The sequence below is a fragment of the Kogia breviceps genome, chromosome 8 (assembly GCF_026419965.1).
Source record: "Kogia breviceps isolate mKogBre1 chromosome 8, mKogBre1 haplotype 1, whole genome shotgun sequence".
NCBI classification, from domain to species: Eukaryota; Metazoa; Chordata; class Mammalia; order Artiodactyla; family Physeteridae; genus Kogia; species Kogia breviceps.
Window position 1 is genome coordinate 102,536,869 of NC_081317.1, and position 19,870 is coordinate 102,556,738.

Genomic DNA, 19,870 nt, shown 5'->3' on the forward strand with positions numbered 1-19,870 from the left:
CCTCCAAATGTACCCTCTTTCCAGCCCTGGAGCTGCCACAGCCGGACCCAGCTGGGGCCTGGGGATGAAATCCTTGGAAGGACTCATGAGAGCAGCGTTGGGAAGTCCTGGGAAACCTGTGTTGCCAAACAGAGCCTGGGGTGCAGGGAACTGAGATAATAACTCTGTGTCTGATCTCAGAACAAGGCAGGGAACCCGCCGCGTGGCCCACACACCAGGGCCGCCCAGGGCCGGGGCGCAGCCCACCGGATGCCAAGTCCTCTGAGCCCCTGAACCAGCCTCCTTGGATCCCCCACTGCCACTGTGGGTCTCTTCTAGGCTTTTAGCCCAGTCGAGCTGCATTGAGAGGAGGGTGGCAGGGCAAGAGCCAGGCAGGAAGCTGCTGTCTGGGTTCTGGGCAGAACCACAATTGCCCCAGGCTGGAAGCTTACCCAGGGAGGGCAGAAGTATCCCAATAGGGTCTCAGTCTTGACAATACACTAGAGCTTAGAAAACAGGATAAGACAGCCTTGCAGACAGAGGCATATCCCAGATCAGCAGTCCCCACAGGGCTGGTGGCAAAAAGAAAAAGCTCATTTTACAGACTGCTGACTCTGCAGTAAAGCCACAGTGGGCCTATACTTCATGTGGATGACTCTCCCTGAAAGAACGCGGAAGTAATTTCAGATCTCTGGGGGCCTCTACCAATCTTGTCTCAATTCCTTTCCTGCTTCTCTCCACTTATTTGTCCCCCAGCCTAATTTCAAAGTGTAGGTTCAAATGCCTTAATGTTACTAAGATTCATTCAAACCATTAAACTAATTAACATTAAGATAGCGAAACTTTATTCTTCCCAGTTTTATTTCTATATTTTGAGAGGATCATGGAGAACAGGAATCATCTCAACCAAAGGAATGAATATGTAATGGTAAAATTTCAGCTATGTGATACCTGGGTGGGGAGATGTTTTAAGGCAGAGTAAAGCTGCCCAGCCTCTATTCCTCCTTCATAATGGCACCTCCATTTCCTTTGGGGAAATTTTCTCTCCCCCATGATGCAAGCCAAGGGCTAATCTCCCATTAAGGATGCCAGACATGACATACAGCCTCCTCTCCCACCCGAGTGGGGCAGGAGGTAGGCACAAGGCCCCAGCTGAGCCAGCTGGATGACAATGGTTGGTTTTCGTTCATCACAGAGACAGTGGCACGCTGACCCTGTAGACTGTGCCTTCTGTGCCTTCAAATGTCCTTTGGTTCCTGCCCGAGCCTCCCTTGGTCCTCCCATCTCCCACTGAGTCTATAAGCCACCTTCTCCCAAAGACTTCTAAGTGAATCAGTCGTTGCTGTTTGCAAAGAACATGGATTGCCAGCTGAACGCCACAGCTGGTCTACCTTGCTCTACCCACGTAAGGCCAGCGGTGGCTGGGGAAGAGGGCAGGCTGGCTCACTGCCCCTCCATCAGAGGCTGGAACTTAGCACACCAACCTGATCACCACCAGGGACCAATGTTCCTAGTGCGTGTGCAGCCAGAAACAAGAGCCATTGGGGTACCCAGGATTGGGAGAGAGAAGCATCTCATCTCCCAGTGGTGACAGGATGGGACCATGTGCAGCCCTGAAGGTCACGCTGACACAAGGACCATCCCTTCTCCTGGCAGTCTTCCCTCCTCCCTCCTGCCGTGTGCATACTCACACGTGCTCTGAGCACACACGAGCCCACACTGGCCAGCACACACGCACGTGCACACACGCACTCAGCCAGCAGGCTTTCCCCTAGTATTCTCGGAAGAAGAATCTCTCCAAGAGAATATGGCAGGCCCAATGTCCGGGCAGAGCCTGGATGGCAAACGGAGAAAAAGAGAAAAAGGATGGACCACAATTATCTTCCTTCTCTGCTGGGACCCAGGAGGCCTGGTCTCTGCCTTCACAATCGCATACCTTAAAAAAAAATCAGGAGTCCCAGCAGGAAGATACCACCCACTCTACATAAGACAAACTGTGCCGCCTCACAGGGCCACCCAGGCAGCCTTCAAACAAAAACATCTGCAAGATGTGATGTCAGGTTGTCTCCTCCCCGCCCCCCCCAACCCCACGGCTACTTTCATTCTCTTCCAGTTTGGGACCAAGGGGCATTGGTGCTGATTGGGAAGGGAGGGAGGAGATGACAGGTGAACAGCCCGCAGGCTCAGCACAGCTGGGACCTCAGCCCCACCGTCTCCTAACAGAGCTCTATCACCCACACCGAGGACACACGACAGACACACGTGTGCACACGCGGACACACACGCTCTCCCAAGGCCCACCAGAAGCCCCCGGGAAGCAGCCAAGAGGCTGGCACTGGGCCAAGAACAAAATAGGGGCAAAGGCACACCCACAGTGAGGCAGAAGGCAGACTGCTTCCTAGTACGTTTATTGGAGCCTCTGCTAAGCGTGACATGGATCAGGGACCCTCTTCCGCTGCCCGGTCAACCCAACTGGGGCGGGGACACAGGGAGCCAACCTCCTCTTTTTCCCATTATAGACAACATTATTAAAAAAAATAAACTTTACAATAATACATTTTCGCTCATCTGTTAGGGTATTGTTTCGTTCGTTTTGTTTCTTAAAAAAAGGAAAGGAGGGGGAACCACACGATATATGTATATGGATGGGTATATACATATATGTTGAGAAAGGAGCCATGTTATGTACATACAGTGTGCGTACGTCTCGGAAATGAGGAAAGAGAAGAGCGAGGCAGAGAGAGAAGAGTTGGAGAGAGCCGCAGAGACCAGAGTGTGGTGCAGATAGACGGGCCACGGTGGTCTTCTCTGCCCCTCTCAGCGCCAGCCCCTCCCTCCCAAGGGAGAACCACCAAATGGACCCAAGGGAAACCAAGCGAGTGGACAAAAAAATCATTTCTCTTTGATTTCAAAACTCCTGCCACCAAGCAGGAAGAATCAGCCTTGAGCTGGTATCCAAGTTTTGCTCCCAACCCCCAACGGGATATCCCAGGCAGGCTGGGCTCCCAAGCCCCCTAGAACTGCCCAGCCTCCCACCCTGTGCTACAGCGGAGGTCAAGGGGCCTCAGCACCGCAACCCTCCACAGGTCAGATCCAGCCCTCAGAGAAGAGAGGCGAAATAACCTCCATCCTTGAAGCCAACTGGAGGTGCTGAAGATACCCAGCTGGACCCCAAGGGGGGCAGCCTCACTGCTCTGCTGCCCGACGCCCCCCCACCAGACCCCGGCAGGTCCCCAGAGTGGGGAGCTTGAGAAGAGCGGCAGCCATCCTGCCCCAGCCCATGTCCCTTAGGCAGTGGGCATGTCATCCTGGTCTCTCATGTCAGCAGGGTCCAGAGAGGAAAACACCAGAAAAAAGTGAAGGGCATCTCTAGACCCTTGTGCCCTCCTCAGCACTGGGTTTCCCCTGCCAGGGGACCTCTGGGCCAGCTCTTAGGCTGCCCGCCTGCTTGTCTGTTTGGTTTAGAAAAACTTCTCCAGAGAAGAAACCTGGGAGGAGACAGGTTCAGAGACAAGGTGGGAAAAGACATTTTTTTTTTTTTTTGCAAGGTGTGTGTGTGTCTGTGTGTGTTTCCATTTTGTCAGGCGGGTGTTCTCATCCGTGTAGCTTTCGGAAATCTCCCAATGCGATTCCCAGAGCCTACAAGGCCAGCTTCAGCATCAGGAAGGAGATAGCGGTCAAGGCAGCCGATGGTCTGGCTCTGCGGGGGCCTGAGTTAGGTTTGACCACCCTTTTACTCCCTGGGATGATATTGGTCGTGAGCTGTGGCCAGGCAGGAACAGAAGCAGAGAGAAGGACAAACGAGTCAGTAGGGCTGGGATCAGACAAAAACAAAAACAAAAACAAAGACTCTGGAAGTGGAGCAGTACGGCCCCTGCCCTCCTGGTCACCCAGGGGACCCTCTTTCGCAGAGCCAGGCTTCCATGGAGCTGGGCTGTGCCTCAGCTGACTACTCAGGGAACAAGGCAGCAGCCCCCAGGGCAACGGGCTGCTCTCCCTGCCTGGCTGGTGCAGACCAGCGAGGACGGGGATGGTATAAAGATCTAAAGGAAGAAAGTCCCGGGGTCCACAGGACCTGCTTCTGGAGAGGGGAAGGGAGGGGAGGCGAGGGGTGAAGAGAGAAGCTCCATCCTCCAGGTTCCTAAATTTGTTGAAATCCCTCCTCCACGGAGCCTCCCGCTGCACACCGCTGTCTGAACTCTCTCCTTCTGCAGACTCTTACACTAACTTTACTTCTCCTCTAAGTTATATATATGCTATACATATACATAGTCACAGATCTACTTCCTGCTCTTCCCTTCAAGGACGGGCCCATGTCCTGTGCCATCTCCCCACCTCCTCAATGTCACGGAACCAGCACAGAGCAGGCTGCTGAGAACACCTGTCTTGAAGAGTCAGGAAGGCTGGCCAGGACCTCTGCTCAGAGCGGCCTCTTGCGTCTCACCCAAGAGACAAGTAAGGGCCCTGGCTGCAACATCTACACCCATCCACCCTCACCCCTGACAGAGTGAGCACCTACCCAGGTCCAGGTGGGCCAGAAGCTCAGCCAGCCCAGTCCATGCAATGGAATCTGGGAGCTTCAAGTCCAGGGCTCTCCCGGAAAACAACCCCCTCTGGCCCAGCCCCCGGCACCCACCCCCACTCAGGCCCTCACTCACCTCTGTGAAGCACAGGCTTAACTCTTTGGAGTTATTGGCCTTCAGCCCCTGCTCCTGTGGGAGAGAAGGTGCTAGTAAGGATGGGTCACCGGGGCTGGGTCTGTGGCCGGGCTTTGTCCCATGACTCAGATGAGACGACACATTCCGTGGCCCTGCCATCCAGCCCTGACATCACAGTGTACACGCAAAAAGCACTGGTAGCACAGAGACCTTTGCCCTTCTCTGACACTCTCAGCGGTTAGGGTTCTTGAAGAAGAGAGTTCTAACTCTGCTCTCCAACTTACAGCCTAATAGACTAATAAGCCACTCCCAGGTCTGTCTACCATACTCAGTTCCTCTTCATGAGGCAGGGACCATGTTTTCTTTCCTTGTATAACAGCAGCTCAATAAATCTTATACTCAGTTACTGTTTGTTAACCATCATTCATTAACATGTCTGTGAATGAATTAATTAATGAATGAATAATGAATGAATGCCACAGATCAGAACTAGCATCCCACTGCCAGCTCCAGAAAAATCATGAGTCCTCATTGGGCTCATGGGGAAGAGAGCTGTGATTGATTAGTGATGTCTGCCACTGGAGCAGGTTAGGCGGACATCTGGCCATGGTGCCAGGTGCTGGCTGTTCCATCCTAAACAGTTGTGTGGCACCTGGGAGCTCTGTGGTCCAGGTGAGGAGTGAGGAAGGAAAGCTGGCTTGGTGATGACTCCAGGGTTTTCCACCCCTGGCACAACCACCTGGATGAGGACCAAGGGTACGTGTGATAAGCAGCCCTTTGTGGTCATCATCATAATAGTGATCCATGGGAACCAGCTGGGAGATGTGATGTTTCTAAACTGGCCTCAAATGGCTCTGGCCACCAGAAGCAACTGGGAAGTCCAAGAAATTATGCCCAAACCACTGCTCTTGGCCAGAGGTATTAATGATGCCTTGAACATCACAGGCAATCTACCACCCAGGGCATCTGGTCAGCTAAACAAGGCCCCAGCTGTCACACAAAGGTCCCAGCCAAGAGCAGAGCCACTACCGAAGGTAGAAATGTGCTCATGGGGACAATGAGTGCAGCCGAGACAGAATCAGAACCTCAACCAAGGAGAATCCTGTTTAAGACCTCAGCACCAGTGACTCTGGGTGCCAAGATCTAGCCCGGCTAAGCCACCAACCTGCATCCCTGCAGAAGGGTGTGTGCTCGGAGGCCCCTGCAGACCCAAGGACTGGATTCCACCGCCCAGGACCAAGTGCAGCTCCAGACAGGGCTGTGGGAGGTCACTGCCTGGTGGAGCCCGCCCATCCCACCTCAGAGGCTGCGCTGTCACCATTAGCTTACCCCTGACTGCCCCCCACCGTCCTCGCTCGGTCATCTCCCTGAGCAACTCCCAGCCCCAGCTAGGTCCCCACCTATGACATCCTGTAGCCTGTCTGTGGCACGCAGCCCAGCACCTATATTCCCAGGCAGGCTTTCCAGCTCTAACTGTTGCAGGTACAGCAGCTGTGTCTCCGCCCCCTCCAGGGTCCTTGTCTTCTCCCTGGCGGCCCCTGCCACAGTGTTCACTAAACAGGAGGCTGTGTGGACACTCAGGCAGACAGCTGGGGATGCCGGTCCTCACCCCCGCACCTCAACCAAGAAGCTCCATTTTGACTTGTTTTATCTGTTGGAGTTATATACAGAATTATTTTTAAAAATAGTCTGTGGCTTAAAAATAAATAAGGTTTGAGAAAATAGCTAAACTAGATGACCTCTTGGCCTGACCTTCTGTGACAGGATGCCAGCTCTCAGGGAACCCAGGGTCCTGGACACAGACCTGGACACAACTCAGCCTGCTCAAAACCACACAGAGAGGAGCCGTTGGGGGAGGAGGCGAGAGCTGAACGCTCAGCTCTGGAGCCGCCTGGCCTATGGCTGGACTTTGCTCCTCAGAGTGGCTGGGACTTGAAAGTCTCCTCTTAAGAGGGAAGACAGAGGAGGGGGTGTTGGCAAATAATTAGATAGGAAGCAGGAGGAAGAGGAGAAGGAGGAAAGGGATAGAAGTAAGAGGAAAGCAGAGGAAGGATGAAGTAGAGAATAAAGGGAAAGACAGCACCCAAGGAGACAGGAGCACCAGGTAGGGGAGAGGGGGAGGGGAGGGAGGGGGGAGGGGAGGGGAGGGAGCAGAGGGGGGAGGAGACGGAACAGGAGAGCACCCCTTCATCCCATCCTCTGACCTGTATTATCGTGAGAGAGGGATGCCACCTCCCAGGACCAGGGCCAAAGGAATCCGACCCACTGTGTGGTCTCTGACAGGCCACAGGGCCCTGGTGGGGGAAAAGGACTGGGCTCCATGAAGATCAGGCCAGGACCCCTCCCCATGGCCCTTTAGTGCCCCACCTTGGATCCGTCAACCACACAGCACTTGCCCAAGCCCTTCTGAACCAATGGCATTTCCATCTGACAGCCTCCAGGGCTGACCTGCCACACACTGGACACGTGCTGAGTGGCCAGGTGACACACTGCGCTTCCTCTCACTGTCCTCAAGTACTTCCTTCAAGTGCTAGAACATCCAGCTTACAGATTTTTGTCCTCAGAGACCCATCCCAGCCTTTCCTTTTTAGACTGCAGGGTCCTAATCCTTGGTGCCCATCCCCGTGGAACAGCCCCTTGATCCAAGGAAGGACCCCAGGGGCCAGAGCCCAGAGCTCCAGTCTTGGTTCAGTCACTGACCCCCGGCAAATCCCTTCATCTACTGGCACCTCAGTTTCCTCATCTATAAAACAGCGATAGTCAAGCGAACCTCACTGACACACCGTGAGATACATGAGACCGTGCATGTGGCGCAGCAGAGCTCTGGACAAGTATAAACGCCCCTTAATCCCCAAGCATGGTGCAGAGCGAAGCAGAGTTTGCATCCAGTAAACTCCCAGGACTGGGGCTGCAGGGTGAGACCCAGGTCAGCTGGTAGCCTGGGGCTATCCTAGCTCCACCCTGACAGCTCAGCAAGCAAAAGCCAGGGAGAAGTCTGGGCCCCAGTGGACCCCTCCTCCTGACTTCCAGAAAACACAGAACAGACAGTGAAGGGCTGAAGGCTGCAGTAATCTCCCCCAACAGCAAGCCCAAGACCTCTCCCCCAGTCCTGGGCACACAGAACAGTGTGGGTGTTTGCCAGTCAGCCAACCTTTTCTGAAAGTGGCAGATGGGGGAAGTGCATAGAGAAAGAGGTTCTACTACCTAATGCCCAAGCCTTAGGCGCAAATTCACCATTAACTGCCCCCACCATTCCCCGCAGGGGGCTCCAAAGACGAATAAGTCACAGCCCTGCTCACACCCAGATGAGAGAAACAGACACCCACAAGGTCACCTCTGCCCCAGTTCAGCAAGTGGGAGGGGGAAGAGGCTCTATCTTCCCCAAGCCCCCCACGGTGCAGCTGTCCTCTGAGGTCACACCCCCCTCAAGACCACCCTTGAGCCCTATCTCACCCGATTATCTTGGTGGCAGGAAGGGAGGATGGCAGCAAAGACAAGGTTCATCCTTCTAGAAATTTCTCCCAGAGGGGCCCTTTGCTCAGGAAGTTAGAAGGAAATTATCTTCTTCCTCCTCTTCCTTGCCACCTCTGTCCATACTCCCGAAACTGGGTCTGGCACGTCCAGGTGCCAGGGACCAAGTCCAGTGTTGTCTCTATGGGAAAACCCCTGGCCGGAGCTGGCAGGCCCTCTCCTGTGTCCCCTGCTTCTGTTCCCGGCCCCATCCCCAAATCTCAGTGCCCTTGGAGACCTCCGTCCTGCACACGCCAACCCCCAGTAACACACCTCGTCCTCCTCCACTCCCCATCATCCCCTAGTACAACTCCTCTTTTCTTACCTCTGATGACCATCGACTCTCATTGACTATTGCAAAAATCTCCTAACAGGTCCCCCAGTCACTGTCCCCCGACAACCAGTCTCCAGCTGCTGTCAGATTATCTTCCCAAATCACACTTCTCATCACGACATCCGTGTTCAAAAGCCTTCAGCGGCCTCTCCACACTCACCAGTTCAACCTGAAAATTAGGTTTGACTCCCCACCTGCTCCTTCCCATATCAGAACCCTGCGTTCTCCCAAAGGCATGGCCTGTGTTCCTCTGGGTCATGGGGAGGCAAACATTTTCTGCAAAGGGCCAGAGAGTAACAATTTTAGGCTCTGCCGGCCATAGCGTTCTGTCCCAACTTAACTCTACCTGCAGCACGTGGACAATACAGCCACAATGGAGAACAGTATGGAGGTTCCTTAAAAAACTACAAATAGAAATACCATACGACCCCGCAATCCCACTACTAGGCATATACCCTGAGAAAACCATAATTCAAAAAGAGTCATGTACCACAATGTTCACTGCAGCTCTATTTACGATAGCCACGACATGGAAGCAACCTAAGTGTCCATCGACAGATGAATGGATAAAGAAGATGTGGCACATATATACAATGGAATATTACTCAGCCATAAAAAGAAATGAAACTGAGTTGTTTGTAATGAGGTGGATAGACCTGGAGTCTGTCATACAGAGTGAAGTAAGTCAGAAGGAGAAAAACAAATACCGTATGCTAACACATATATATGGAATCTAAGGGGAAAAAATGTCATGAAGAGATTAGTGGTAGGACAGGAATAAAACACAGACCTACTAGAGCATGGACTTGAGGATATGGGGAGGGGGAAGGGTAAGCGGTGATGATGTGAGAGAGTGGCAGGGACACATACACACTACCAAATGTAAATTAGATAGCTAGTGGGAAGCTGCCGCATAGCACAGGGAGTTCACCTCTGTCCTTTGTGACCACCTAGAGGGGTGGGATAGGGAGGGTGGGAGGGAGGGAGACGCAAGAGGGAAGAGATATGGAAACATATGTATATGTATAACTGATTCACTTTGTTGTAAAGGAGAAACTAACACACTATTATAAAACAGTTATACTCAAATAAAGATCTTAAAAAAATAATAAAAATAAATAAAATTAAAAATACATAACAATAGGGTGTAGACTGTGTTCCAATAAAACTTAATTTATTCAAGCAGGCAGCAGGCCAGATTCAGCTGGCAGGACCCGCCCCCCTCCTCAGCTGCTCTGTGCTGTCCTGACTCCCTGTCTCCGCTCCCTCCCCACCCACTCCTCCCCGTTCCACATCTCTGCATCTCCGTGTCCTCAATTCTCCCTGTTCCTCCAGGCCCAGCAGCAGGGTTCACCTGGTCCAGGAGTCCTGTGCTTCCGCCGCCGACCCAAAGCCGCCTCCCCTCTCTGATCCATAACACCTTATCCCCCTGACGCACCCATCACCTCCTGCCCCGTAATTCTCTGAGCGGGCACCCTGTCCCTCCTGCTGGTATGAGGACCAAGGTACCAGCCTCATATGCTGGTCAGCCTCAGTGCCTAGAACAGAGTGACATGCAGTAAGAATGTACGTTGAATAAATGAGTGAATGCACTGACGGATGAACAAATGAATGATTATAGGGGAGAGCCAGAGCGAGGGAAGAAAAGAAGGAACGCATCAGCCTCTCAAAGCTTTGAAAGGAGCCGAATCTGTAAATCAGAAACGTATGCCTAATAGGCATACGAATACACTGACCAGCCTCTGGGTCCCATGCTCTGACAGCTCCCGGCCTGCGTGCTGAGTAAGAGACCTGTCCAGGGAACAGGCAGGAGGCTGAGGAGACGGACGTGGCTGCCGGCTGCTGAGCCTGTGGCCGGCATGTGGTGAGGAGGGTTCATGGCAAGCCCTCCAAACTCATTTTTAATTCCCCCAGATGCGATGGGCACTCCTAGCAAGGGTGAGAGCAGAGATTGGCTGGTGGAGACAAGGAAAGCAAAGGAGATTGCGTTACTAGGGCCCCGCAGCCCTGCAGGAGGTGATATGACAGGGTCCCGCAAACTGGCCCAGAGCCACCCACCGGGAACACCAAGGACACTGGAAACAAACCAAGTGCCGGGAAAGTGGGAAACCACTGCCAGACTGCCCCGGTCCAGGCCCCATCTTATGACAAAAGAGCCTTCTATCCAATCCTCCTGCATCTTCACCTTCTTTACCTACTTCTTCACCTTCATGCCTCACGGCACACAGAGGGCATCAATGAGAGGGAGGAAAGCTGAAGAGAGTTGCCTGCGAGCAACAAAACATTTTCTAGAACAGAGAGCAGGAAGTTCCCATAAATCCAATGATCGGGAACTCTGCGCTCCTTCTCTTGACCTGTGTGGAGCACCCACTCCATGCCAGGCACCAAGCGCTCGGTTATAAGGGCTACCAAGGGGGTGATGCAGCCGTTGCCCTGCAGGGATGCTTGTCTGGTGCGGGGAGAAGAACACGTCGTGATGGGGGCTGAAGGGAGGCAAGGTGGGAGCCCTAAGCAAGGAGAAGGCAGTTCTGCCAGAGCAGAGTCAGGAGACCACCCAAGAGGTGACATCCAAGTAGGATTCAAAGGCAGAGAGCTGGAAGAGAAGGGAAGGAGATGCCCTTTGCGCAGAGGAACTGACGAGGACAAGGGCCAGCATCTTGCTCCGCCTGGCCTTCGGGCCTACACCAGGGGTGCCTGATGGGCTTCAGAAACCAAGGACCTTGGATGAGGGTACAAGATTGATGGCCTCCTGTAGATTCCTCGCTTTAGGGACCACTGGGAAGGAGGGAGGGAATTCACACAAGGGTGTGTGTGTGTGTGTGTGTGTGTGTGTGCGTGCGTGTGTGTGTGTGTGCGCGCGCGTGTGTGTGTGTGTGTAGCAGGGACAGAGGGAGACACTGTTCTGCCACACTTTCTCCAAGTTCCAGAGAGCCCCAGGCTGGCAGGGCCACCCGGAGAGGGGACCACAGCCAGGAGCAGAAGTATATGAGAGCCAGACTCTAGAGAGCGTCAAGGACCACAGACACAGGGCCAGTTCGGGGTCTGCCCAGCTCCCGGCTCCTCTCTGGTACCTAAGACACCCACACTTCTTCTCAGCAGCCCCTTGGTGGAGACAAGAGTCCCTCCAATTCCAGACCCCGCCCCACTGTGGGAAAGTCCTTTGGGGGAGCGGATTTGGAGGACGAGGCAGCACAGTGCAGCCAGAAGAAAACTGTCCAGGAGCCAGGGCCTGGGGGTGCTGTGGCCAAGTCACTGTCCTCACTGGCCTTCCATCCTCTGGGATTTGGGAAAGAGCCCTCAGACAGCCCACTGATGCTAACATCCAATTACTCGTGTGAGGTCCCCACCTGGCTACCATTTCTGGGTCAGTGAAGGAGGTTCCTAACGCTTCCCCCAGGGTCCACCTATCGATAAGAAGGAGGCCAGACGTAAGTGTCTCTCTTGCCTCTCTCTCCAGGGGTGTCTGGGGTGTGCGGCCTTCCTCTCCCTCCCTCCATCCCTCACTCAGCTCCCTGTCTCTGCCCGCACTTGGAGACTCCCTTCTGTGGCCATGGGCTGCTGTCATTCCCCAGGGCCCCACAAGGGCCACCACAGAGCCCTTCCAAGCTAGCAGAGCTCAGGGAAGGGGCACGGGCTGGGGAGGGACAGACCACCCACACCAGCCTCCAGCCAAGCTGAGGGCAGGGACGTGGGCTTATTCCCTCTGCACGCCCAGCACCTGGCACGGAGTAGTAGGTGCTCATTTAAAAGACCACAATAAGGACTTCCCTGGTGGCGCAGTGGTTGAGAATCCGCCTGCCAATGCAGGGGGCACGGGTTCGAGCCCTGGTCCGGGAAGATCCCACATGCCGCAGAGCAGCTAAGCCTATGTGCCACAACTACTGAAGCCCACGTGTGCTCCGCAACAAGAGAAGCCCGCGCACCACAAGGAAGAGCAGCCCCCGCTCGCCGCAACTAGAGAAAGCCCACGTGCAGCAACGAAGACCCAACGCTGCCAAAATTAAATTAAAATAAAGAAATTTTTTTAAATGAAAGAATAAAAAAAAAAAAACCGTAATTAAAACAGAATCAGAGGGCTTCCCTGGTGGCGCAGTGGTTGAGAGTCCGCCTGCCGATGCAGGAGACGCGGGTTCGTGCCCTGGTCCGGGAGGATCCCACGTGCCGCGGAGCGGCTGGGCCCGTGAGCCATGGCCGCTGAGCCTGCGCGTCCGGAGCCTGTGCTCCGCAACGGGAGAGGCCACAACAGTGAGAGGCCCGCATACCGCAAAAAAAAAAAAAAAAAAAAAAAAAAAAAAAAAAAAAAAAAAAAAAAAAAACAGAATCAGAGGCCCTTCCCTTTCAGTTTCTGTGAGAAAGAACAGGGGTATGAGGGCGGTGGTGGGCGGGTCCCTCTGAGGGGCTGCTTCTCTTCCATTCCTCCTGGGAGGTCCGCCCCTGCTGTCCCACCCAGAGTGACTTAGTCAACACATCCGAGTGGACGGACCCTGGGGCCAGGCCTGGCAGAGCCCCCTGCCAGACAGCCCTCAAGGATTCAAAACACCTATCGTGTGTAAGGTTCCTCACATATCTCATCTCTCATACAGATCGTGTGTTAACCCCACAGGAATCAAACCAAGTGAAAGACAAGCCCCCAGATGGTGAGTCTGCAGAAAACCAGGCTGAGGCTGAAAGAAACCAGGGGATGGATTAGCAAACCACTGGAGGGAAACAGCGGGGGCCGGGGGGGGGTGGAAAGGGAGTCAGAGTCATCAGGCACTGAGGGGGCTTCGGTGGGCATGAGACCAGGGCTTTGAACTTCTCCACACCCACAGTGACTCTGTGGGAGTCTTAGGAAGGGTCCACAGCCCCTGCTGAGTGGGCATCTCCCCGGTGAGCCAGCCCCAAGGGGCTGGGGAGGAAGGTTGGCGGTGCCCAGAGGGACCACGCCAGAGCCTGGTCACCTGGCAGGTGGCACAGCCCTGACCTGCCGAGCTGCCCGCCACTCTAGCATGAAATTGAGCTGGCAACCGCCTGTGGAGCGGCCCCCGAGCCCCGCCAGCAGCCGCTGAAGCGTGTTCAGTGTAATTAGGAGCCACCCAGGGGTGACACGGGCACCTCAGCCCACCTCAGGAGGGGCGGCCTAATGGAGGGGAGCGGGGCATGGAGGGGCCCACGCTGGGCCTGACCTGAAGGCACTTGGAGGTCAGCTGTTACAGCACAGGGTGCCCACCGGGAACGGGGTGTGGGTTTCCCAACCAGGACGGGCACCAGCAAGGGGTGCCCGGGGCGACCTGGACACCTCTGCCAGGCCCCACCCCTGCTCAGGTCTCATGCCAGCACTCTGAAAGCCCACCGCTCTTCACCTCTGGCCATATTGAGGTTATACTGACCACCAAAAATTGTATCTATTTGCAAACTCCCTGGCGGTCCAGTGGTTAGGACTCTGCGCTTCCACTGCAGTTGCCTGGTTCGATCCCTGGTTGGGGAATTAAGATCCCTCAAGCCGAGCGGCACGGCCAAAAAAAAAAAAAAAAAACTTGTCTATATTTAAGGTGCACAATCCAATATACATAAATATTGTAAAATACTGACCACGAGTCAATCAACACATCCATCACTTCACACTTCTACCCTCTTCTTTTTTTGCTTTTTTTTTTTCTTTGCACTGACAACACTTAAGGTCTGGACAAACTTCAAGTACACGGTATAACACTGTCAACTAGAGTCACACCACATCACATCATTGTGTCTCCACAATGCCACCCACGTGGTCCCCTCTTGTGGCACTGACCACAGCCCACGTCTGGTGCTTGTTGAACTGTCTGAACCACAAGGACCACAAAACATAGGACTGCAACAGCCTCATTCACCAGTGTCTCCCTAGCATCTCACATAAGACGTCGAGCACAATGCCACGCATAACACACGTTGGATGGATGGATAAATGCATGGATGGACAGATGGACAAACACATGAAAATCACAGGTTTTGGAATCAGATGTAGGTTTGAAATCTTATTCCACCACTAACCAGCTGTGTGACCTTGGGTGTGTCACCTAACACCCCTGGGCTAGTTTCCTGCTTGTAAAACAAGAATCCCAACAGCTCGTGTGAGAATCAATGAAACAGGTAGACTCTACTAGCTCAGTACCCAGTAATTAGTAGATGGTTAGTAAATGGTAACCATTCCATTACTCTGGCACCCTGTGGTATCTAGTACAATCCTGTGACAGAACAGGTGTCTGATACTTGTAAGGTGATACTTAGTGAATTCATCGTGGAAAACTAGCCCCCATCAGCTCCTCCTGCCTCTTGGGTCCTGATCCAAAGGGAGGAACTTGTGTGCCCCGTCCCTGGTCCCCAGGCTGTAATTTCTCACCTCGCCTCCGGCATCAGGTGCTTCTCTAAGCCCTCAGACTGCCCCGGCTCCATTTCCCCAGCGGCAGAGCTGCATCCCCTCACCTGGACAGATGTGCAGGTAGTGATGACGCTGGTCCCCAGGCTGGTGCTGTCGCTGAGGTCATCTGGCAAAGAAGGCGTTTTCTCTACCCGAGGGGCCTGCGTGGCCTGGAATGAGGGGTTTTTAGGGGACAGGTTCACATCTGTGCCATTGCCAAAGGCCTGGATGGCGTTCCCTGTGCGGAAAGAGCAGGGAGACACAGAGAAATCAGGGGCCCCTCCATCACTCCGCCCCTTGCCATCCCAAACTTGACCTTCCCTGTGATAGCCCAGAGCTGGGGGCGGGGTGGAACTCGTCCAAACTAACTTGGCTGAGGCTCCCTCTCAGATAGCTACCAAGGTCTCATATTGAGAGAGGAAAAGAGCAGGAAGGAAGTTGAAAAAGAGAAACCGGGATAAAGGAAATGTACTGGATGCGGAATGAGGAGGAAAACAGGAGGAGAAGTGGGGTGTGGGGAGGTGGGAGGTGAGGGGCAGGCAGTGCCCAGGGCGCAAGCCCACCTTCTCTGCGGCACTCAGTATTGCAGACGACTACGCGCACGTGGTCCCCCTCCCCAGGTGGCCTCATCCGCCCCCCACTCAGTCAGCTACACTAATCCACTCAGGACCAACTAATGGGACCTCTTGGACAAAACTGCGTCCCCAAGCCAAGAGCCTACATGCAGCTCCACCTCCAAGTCCCAGGTGCACTTCAAGTTCATCATGTCACCCCCTGAACTAGGCACCACTCCCTCCACTGCAACATTGCCTCCCGCTGCGTTTCCAGTCCTGACGGTGACATCTTTCTCCACCCAAGTCTCCCAAGTCAGAAACCTGGGTGACTCAGGATACTTCCCTAACCACCCGCTTGCCATCAACCAAACCCACCTCCCCACTCCACCCCCCACCGCTGCTCTGGATCAGTGGGTGCTGTCCTCTCCCGAGAGCACCTACGACAACCTCTAGCGGACTCTGTGTTGGGTCACCTGTGAGAACCACATCCCTAGCCCCACCCCCTCCACACCAGAACCAGAGAGTGAGCCTTCCAAAATCAGATCTGACCATGGCACCACCTGCCGACACCCCTTCAGTGAGCTTCACACCACCTCCGCCACCTGCAGGACCCTAAGATCCAAATGCCTTCAGATCTGCAAGGGCCCTCACCAGGAGGACTCTCTCTACCTGCCCAGGGGACCCCGGGCATCCTTATGCAGTGTGGCAAGGCTAAGTGGTCTGCAGTTCCTGAAACCCACCTCTGCCCAGAGCTGACTAGCAGGCCCTCCCTGCCCCTTCAGCTGACCGGTGGCCAGTGATCCCCAAGTGGGTCTGCTTCTGAGATGCCTTCAGGGCGCCCCTCCTCCAGGCTGACTTGGGCAGCCCCACCCTGGGCTTCTGCAGGCCCCTCTGCAGACCTCCACCCTAGCACGGTTCCTCCCCCACCGTACTGTGATGTCTGTGACCCCCTGATGGCGCACCTCCTTCAGAGGGCGAGCTACTCAGTGACAAGCGCTGTGACTTCCATCCCTATCCCCCCAGTGCTGTCAGAAAGGCAGGATGGACAGATGGACGGAAGGAAGAAAAGAGGGCAGGAAAGGGGGAGGAGATCTCCAGGTGGGTGTGGATAGCGAGGGTGTCAGACCAGAAAGACCAGGCAGGCAGAGCTGGTGGCTGACCTTTCCTTCTCTCTAGCCTTCAGATTAGGAGTTTGATGAAACTCCAATTCCAAGGGGAAATCGATCTTTAAAGGGAAAAGTGACAGATGCTAAGACCTCACCACAGGGCTGTGCCTGAAGGAACCTGGCTGAGACTGTCAGGGTAACAGACCAGAAACCTTCAGCCTTGACTTAACATAGGTGGAAGGCCTCCAGTGGCCTCTGGACAGCTCCGGGGTGAATTTCCAAGAGCACAAAACCCATGGTCTCTGCAGGCAACAGTGGCCACTGCGTGGGGAAGGAGGGAATGGCCAGGCAGAGCTCCAGGGCCCCCTGGGATAGGAGGGGTGGGGGGTGGCTGCTGGCTGGGGAGGACGTAGCAGGACTCACGGAGGCACGGGTTCTTGGTGAAGTCCCTCAGGAACTTCTCACACTCCTCCTCCATGTTTCCGCTCCCACGACAACTGCACCAGGGGGACACCACGATGCCAGTGGGGCTGGAGTCCACGTAGTTGGGTGTTATATCGAACCCTAGGCAGGGAGAAAGGGAGGCAAAGGAGAGAGGAACAGTAAGGCTTCCCCTCGGTCGCCCACACCCCAGGCCCATCAGAGAAGAGGCTTCGGACACCCCCCTCCCTCCCATCCACCAGCCCCTCAACACACATATATCCCAGCTCACCTTCCAAACCACGGGGGTCAGCAGGGGGCATGGCATAAAGGACAGACCAGGGCGGCAGAGGGGATACCCAGGAGCCCCCCCGCCACACCCGAGAGCACGGGCCCTCGCTTTCTCTTTCGCCAGCAAGCAGAGCATGCGTCCTTCAGTCAGGGAGGCTAAGGCTCTCTCTTGGGTTTAGATCCCAGTGCCAACATTGACCAGCAGGGTGAACTCGCACAAGTTACTTAGCTTCCCCAAGCCTCAGTTTTCCCATCTGTAAAATGGAGCCCCACCCCCTGCCTAGTAAGGGCTGCTGTGAGATTTAAATAAGACAGTCCACGTAAACTGCTTAGCACAGCGTCTGGAATGTTGCACAATGAATGTTACCCTTTCTTCTTATTTTGGAAGCTCCTAAGGCCCCTGGGGCCTCCTCCTCCTCCATGATAAAGCTCCAGCTCCCATCCCAGCCGAGAGGGGCCAACTCAGGCTGTCCCCCCGCCGGCCCTGAGCTGGGCCTCGGTCCCTAACTGAGCCTGGCGCAGCCGGAAGCCACCGAGAGCCCGGGTGGGGGCGGCTTACCGATCATGCCGGCGTAGGAGCCCAGACACGCCTGGTAATTGTCGGTGGGGCAGCCGGTGAGCGTCCTGTAGGAGGCACGACAGTTGGTGTGGAAGTCAGCCAGCCGGGACCTGGGGTCAAGAGAAGACCCATCGGACAGCAAGTTAGAAGTTAGTCTGGCGGCCCTCCCGCTTCCCCGGCGGCAGAGCGGCTCCTCCACAGCCTCCCAGGGTGGGAAGAAGCCGGGAAGACAGAGAGGAGGAAGATGGAGAGAAAGAAGCTTGTTTTTTTTTGGTTTTTGGGTTTTTTTGCATTATGCGGGCCTCTCACTGTTGTGGCCTCTCCCGTTGCGGAGCACAGGCTCCGGACGCGCAGGCTCAGCGGCCATGGCTCACGGGCCCAGCCGCTCCGCAGCACGTGGGATCCTCCCCGACCGGGGCACGAACCCGTGTCCCCTGCATCGGCAGGCGGATTCTCAACCACTGCGCCACCAGGGAAGCCCCAAGAGGGAAAGAAGCTTGGAGGGCTTTAGGCTAGGAGCTCCTTGAGGACAGGACTTCCTGGAGACCCAGGCACCCAGTTTAGGCAAGGCCTGCTCTGAATGGGTCTCTCTGTCGGAGGAACACAGAGGGAACCCGGGTGGGTTTGCTGAGAACGCCTGGGACCCAGGCAGGAAGGCCAGGTTCTGCTTCCTGCTCGACCCACTCCTGGTGACCTTTCCCAAGTCCTCCAACACAGCACCATAGCCACTCACAGAATGAGTACAATAATCCCTGCCCAGCCACTTCATAGAATCCGTCTGGGGGTCAAAGGGGACAGCCCCCAGGGAGGTTAAAGAAAGAGTCCCCCTAGGACAAGACATCCCCTGGGCATTCCTGACCCATCTCTTCTGCATGAACTCAGAGCAAAGCCCCCCCTGCCGTCCCTCCACCAGCTTCCCCATCCTGCAAGGCAGAATCAGCCTTTTCTTCCCCTGGTGATATAACCTGTCATCGCCCGTTCCTCTCTGTCAGTGCAGATAAAGCTGCTTTGTAACCACCTGCACACAGCTCTGTGCTCCCCACTCGACCATGAGCTGCCTCAAGGCAGCTGCTGTCTGACCCGGTCTGTCTCCAGCCCCCAGCACCCGGATGCAGAGGTCACGGGGAGCCCAGGACACCCAAGTCCAACCTGCACAGCAATTCCCGTTCCTTCTTCTTCCTGCCCTTGCACCCTGGCCCCAGGCTGTTACCATTCATCAGCCCAGGCCACCGCCCACCTCCCCACCCACCGGGGCTTCCTATAGGCGAGTGCCCTTTGCCATAAGGTCCTCGCCATCATATCCTGAGTGTCTCACAGCAGCTGCAGGCAGCAAGTACCAAGGTCTTGTTCACTGGTGTTTTCCCAGTAATGGGCACACAGTAGGAACTCGACAATACGGGCTCGGTGAGAACACTACAGTAGCCACAGGAAGGGCCAGAACCCAGGCCATCTACCTCCCTGCCCAAGCTCTGTCCATACCGTGAGATACCTCACAAAGCCATCCCAAAGGTCACCCTGAATTCAGCTCCCCTGCTTCTCCACTGGAACTCTGTCCGTATCAGGAAGGAGCAGATAGAGAGAAAGACAAGAAGTCGAGAGAGACCAGGACAGTCTAAGAGGAATGCTCTCAACACAGAGGCGGCTCCTGGGGTCCCACCTGGTTTGCCTGGAGGCCCCACAGTCCCAGGAGAGGGGGTTTAGGAGAAGGAGGAAGCTCTCCAGAGTGATTTGACCCCAGAGAGACCTTGAGTGTCCCTGGATCCCTGCAGCCCGCAGAGGCAGCGAGGTGCTGGAGATGGAAGGTAAGCTCCCAGCTGAGAGCTGAGGCTTAGGTCTCACTTCAGCTCCGCCCCATCCTGCTGCGAGACCTCAGATGAGTCCTTGCTTCTTGGGGACTCATTTGCCTTATTCATCCAATGAATAAAAAGTATTTTCACAGTCAGGGAAGATGAAAAAGTTCTGGAGACGGATGGTGGTAATGGCCGCACAACAATGAGAGTGCACTTAACGCCACTGAGCTGTACATTTAAATATGGTGGAAACGGTCCCTTTTATGTTGTGTGTAATTGACCACGATAAAAAC

At 54.9% G+C, this 19,870-nt stretch overlaps 1 protein-coding gene across 1 annotated transcript in view; it reads right to left on the reverse strand.

The window, feature by feature from the left end:
- Positions 1–2,353: 2,353 nt before the first annotated feature.
- GFRA2 (GDNF family receptor alpha 2) overlaps positions 2,354–19,870 on the reverse strand; it is a 92,668-nt gene continuing 75,151 nt past the window's right edge. The window contains exons 5-9 of the mRNA XM_059071948.2: positions 17,788–17,897; positions 16,941–17,081; positions 14,923–15,095; positions 4,638–4,691; positions 2,354–3,741 (exon numbers count right to left, since the gene is read on the reverse strand). Coding sequence (XP_058927931.1) covers positions 3,619–3,741; positions 4,638–4,691; positions 14,923–15,095; positions 16,941–17,081; positions 17,788–17,897 — 601 coding nt within the window. The 3' untranslated portion in view covers positions 2,354–3,618. The remainder of the gene's footprint in view (positions 3,742–4,637; positions 4,692–14,922; positions 15,096–16,940; positions 17,082–17,787; positions 17,898–19,870) is intronic.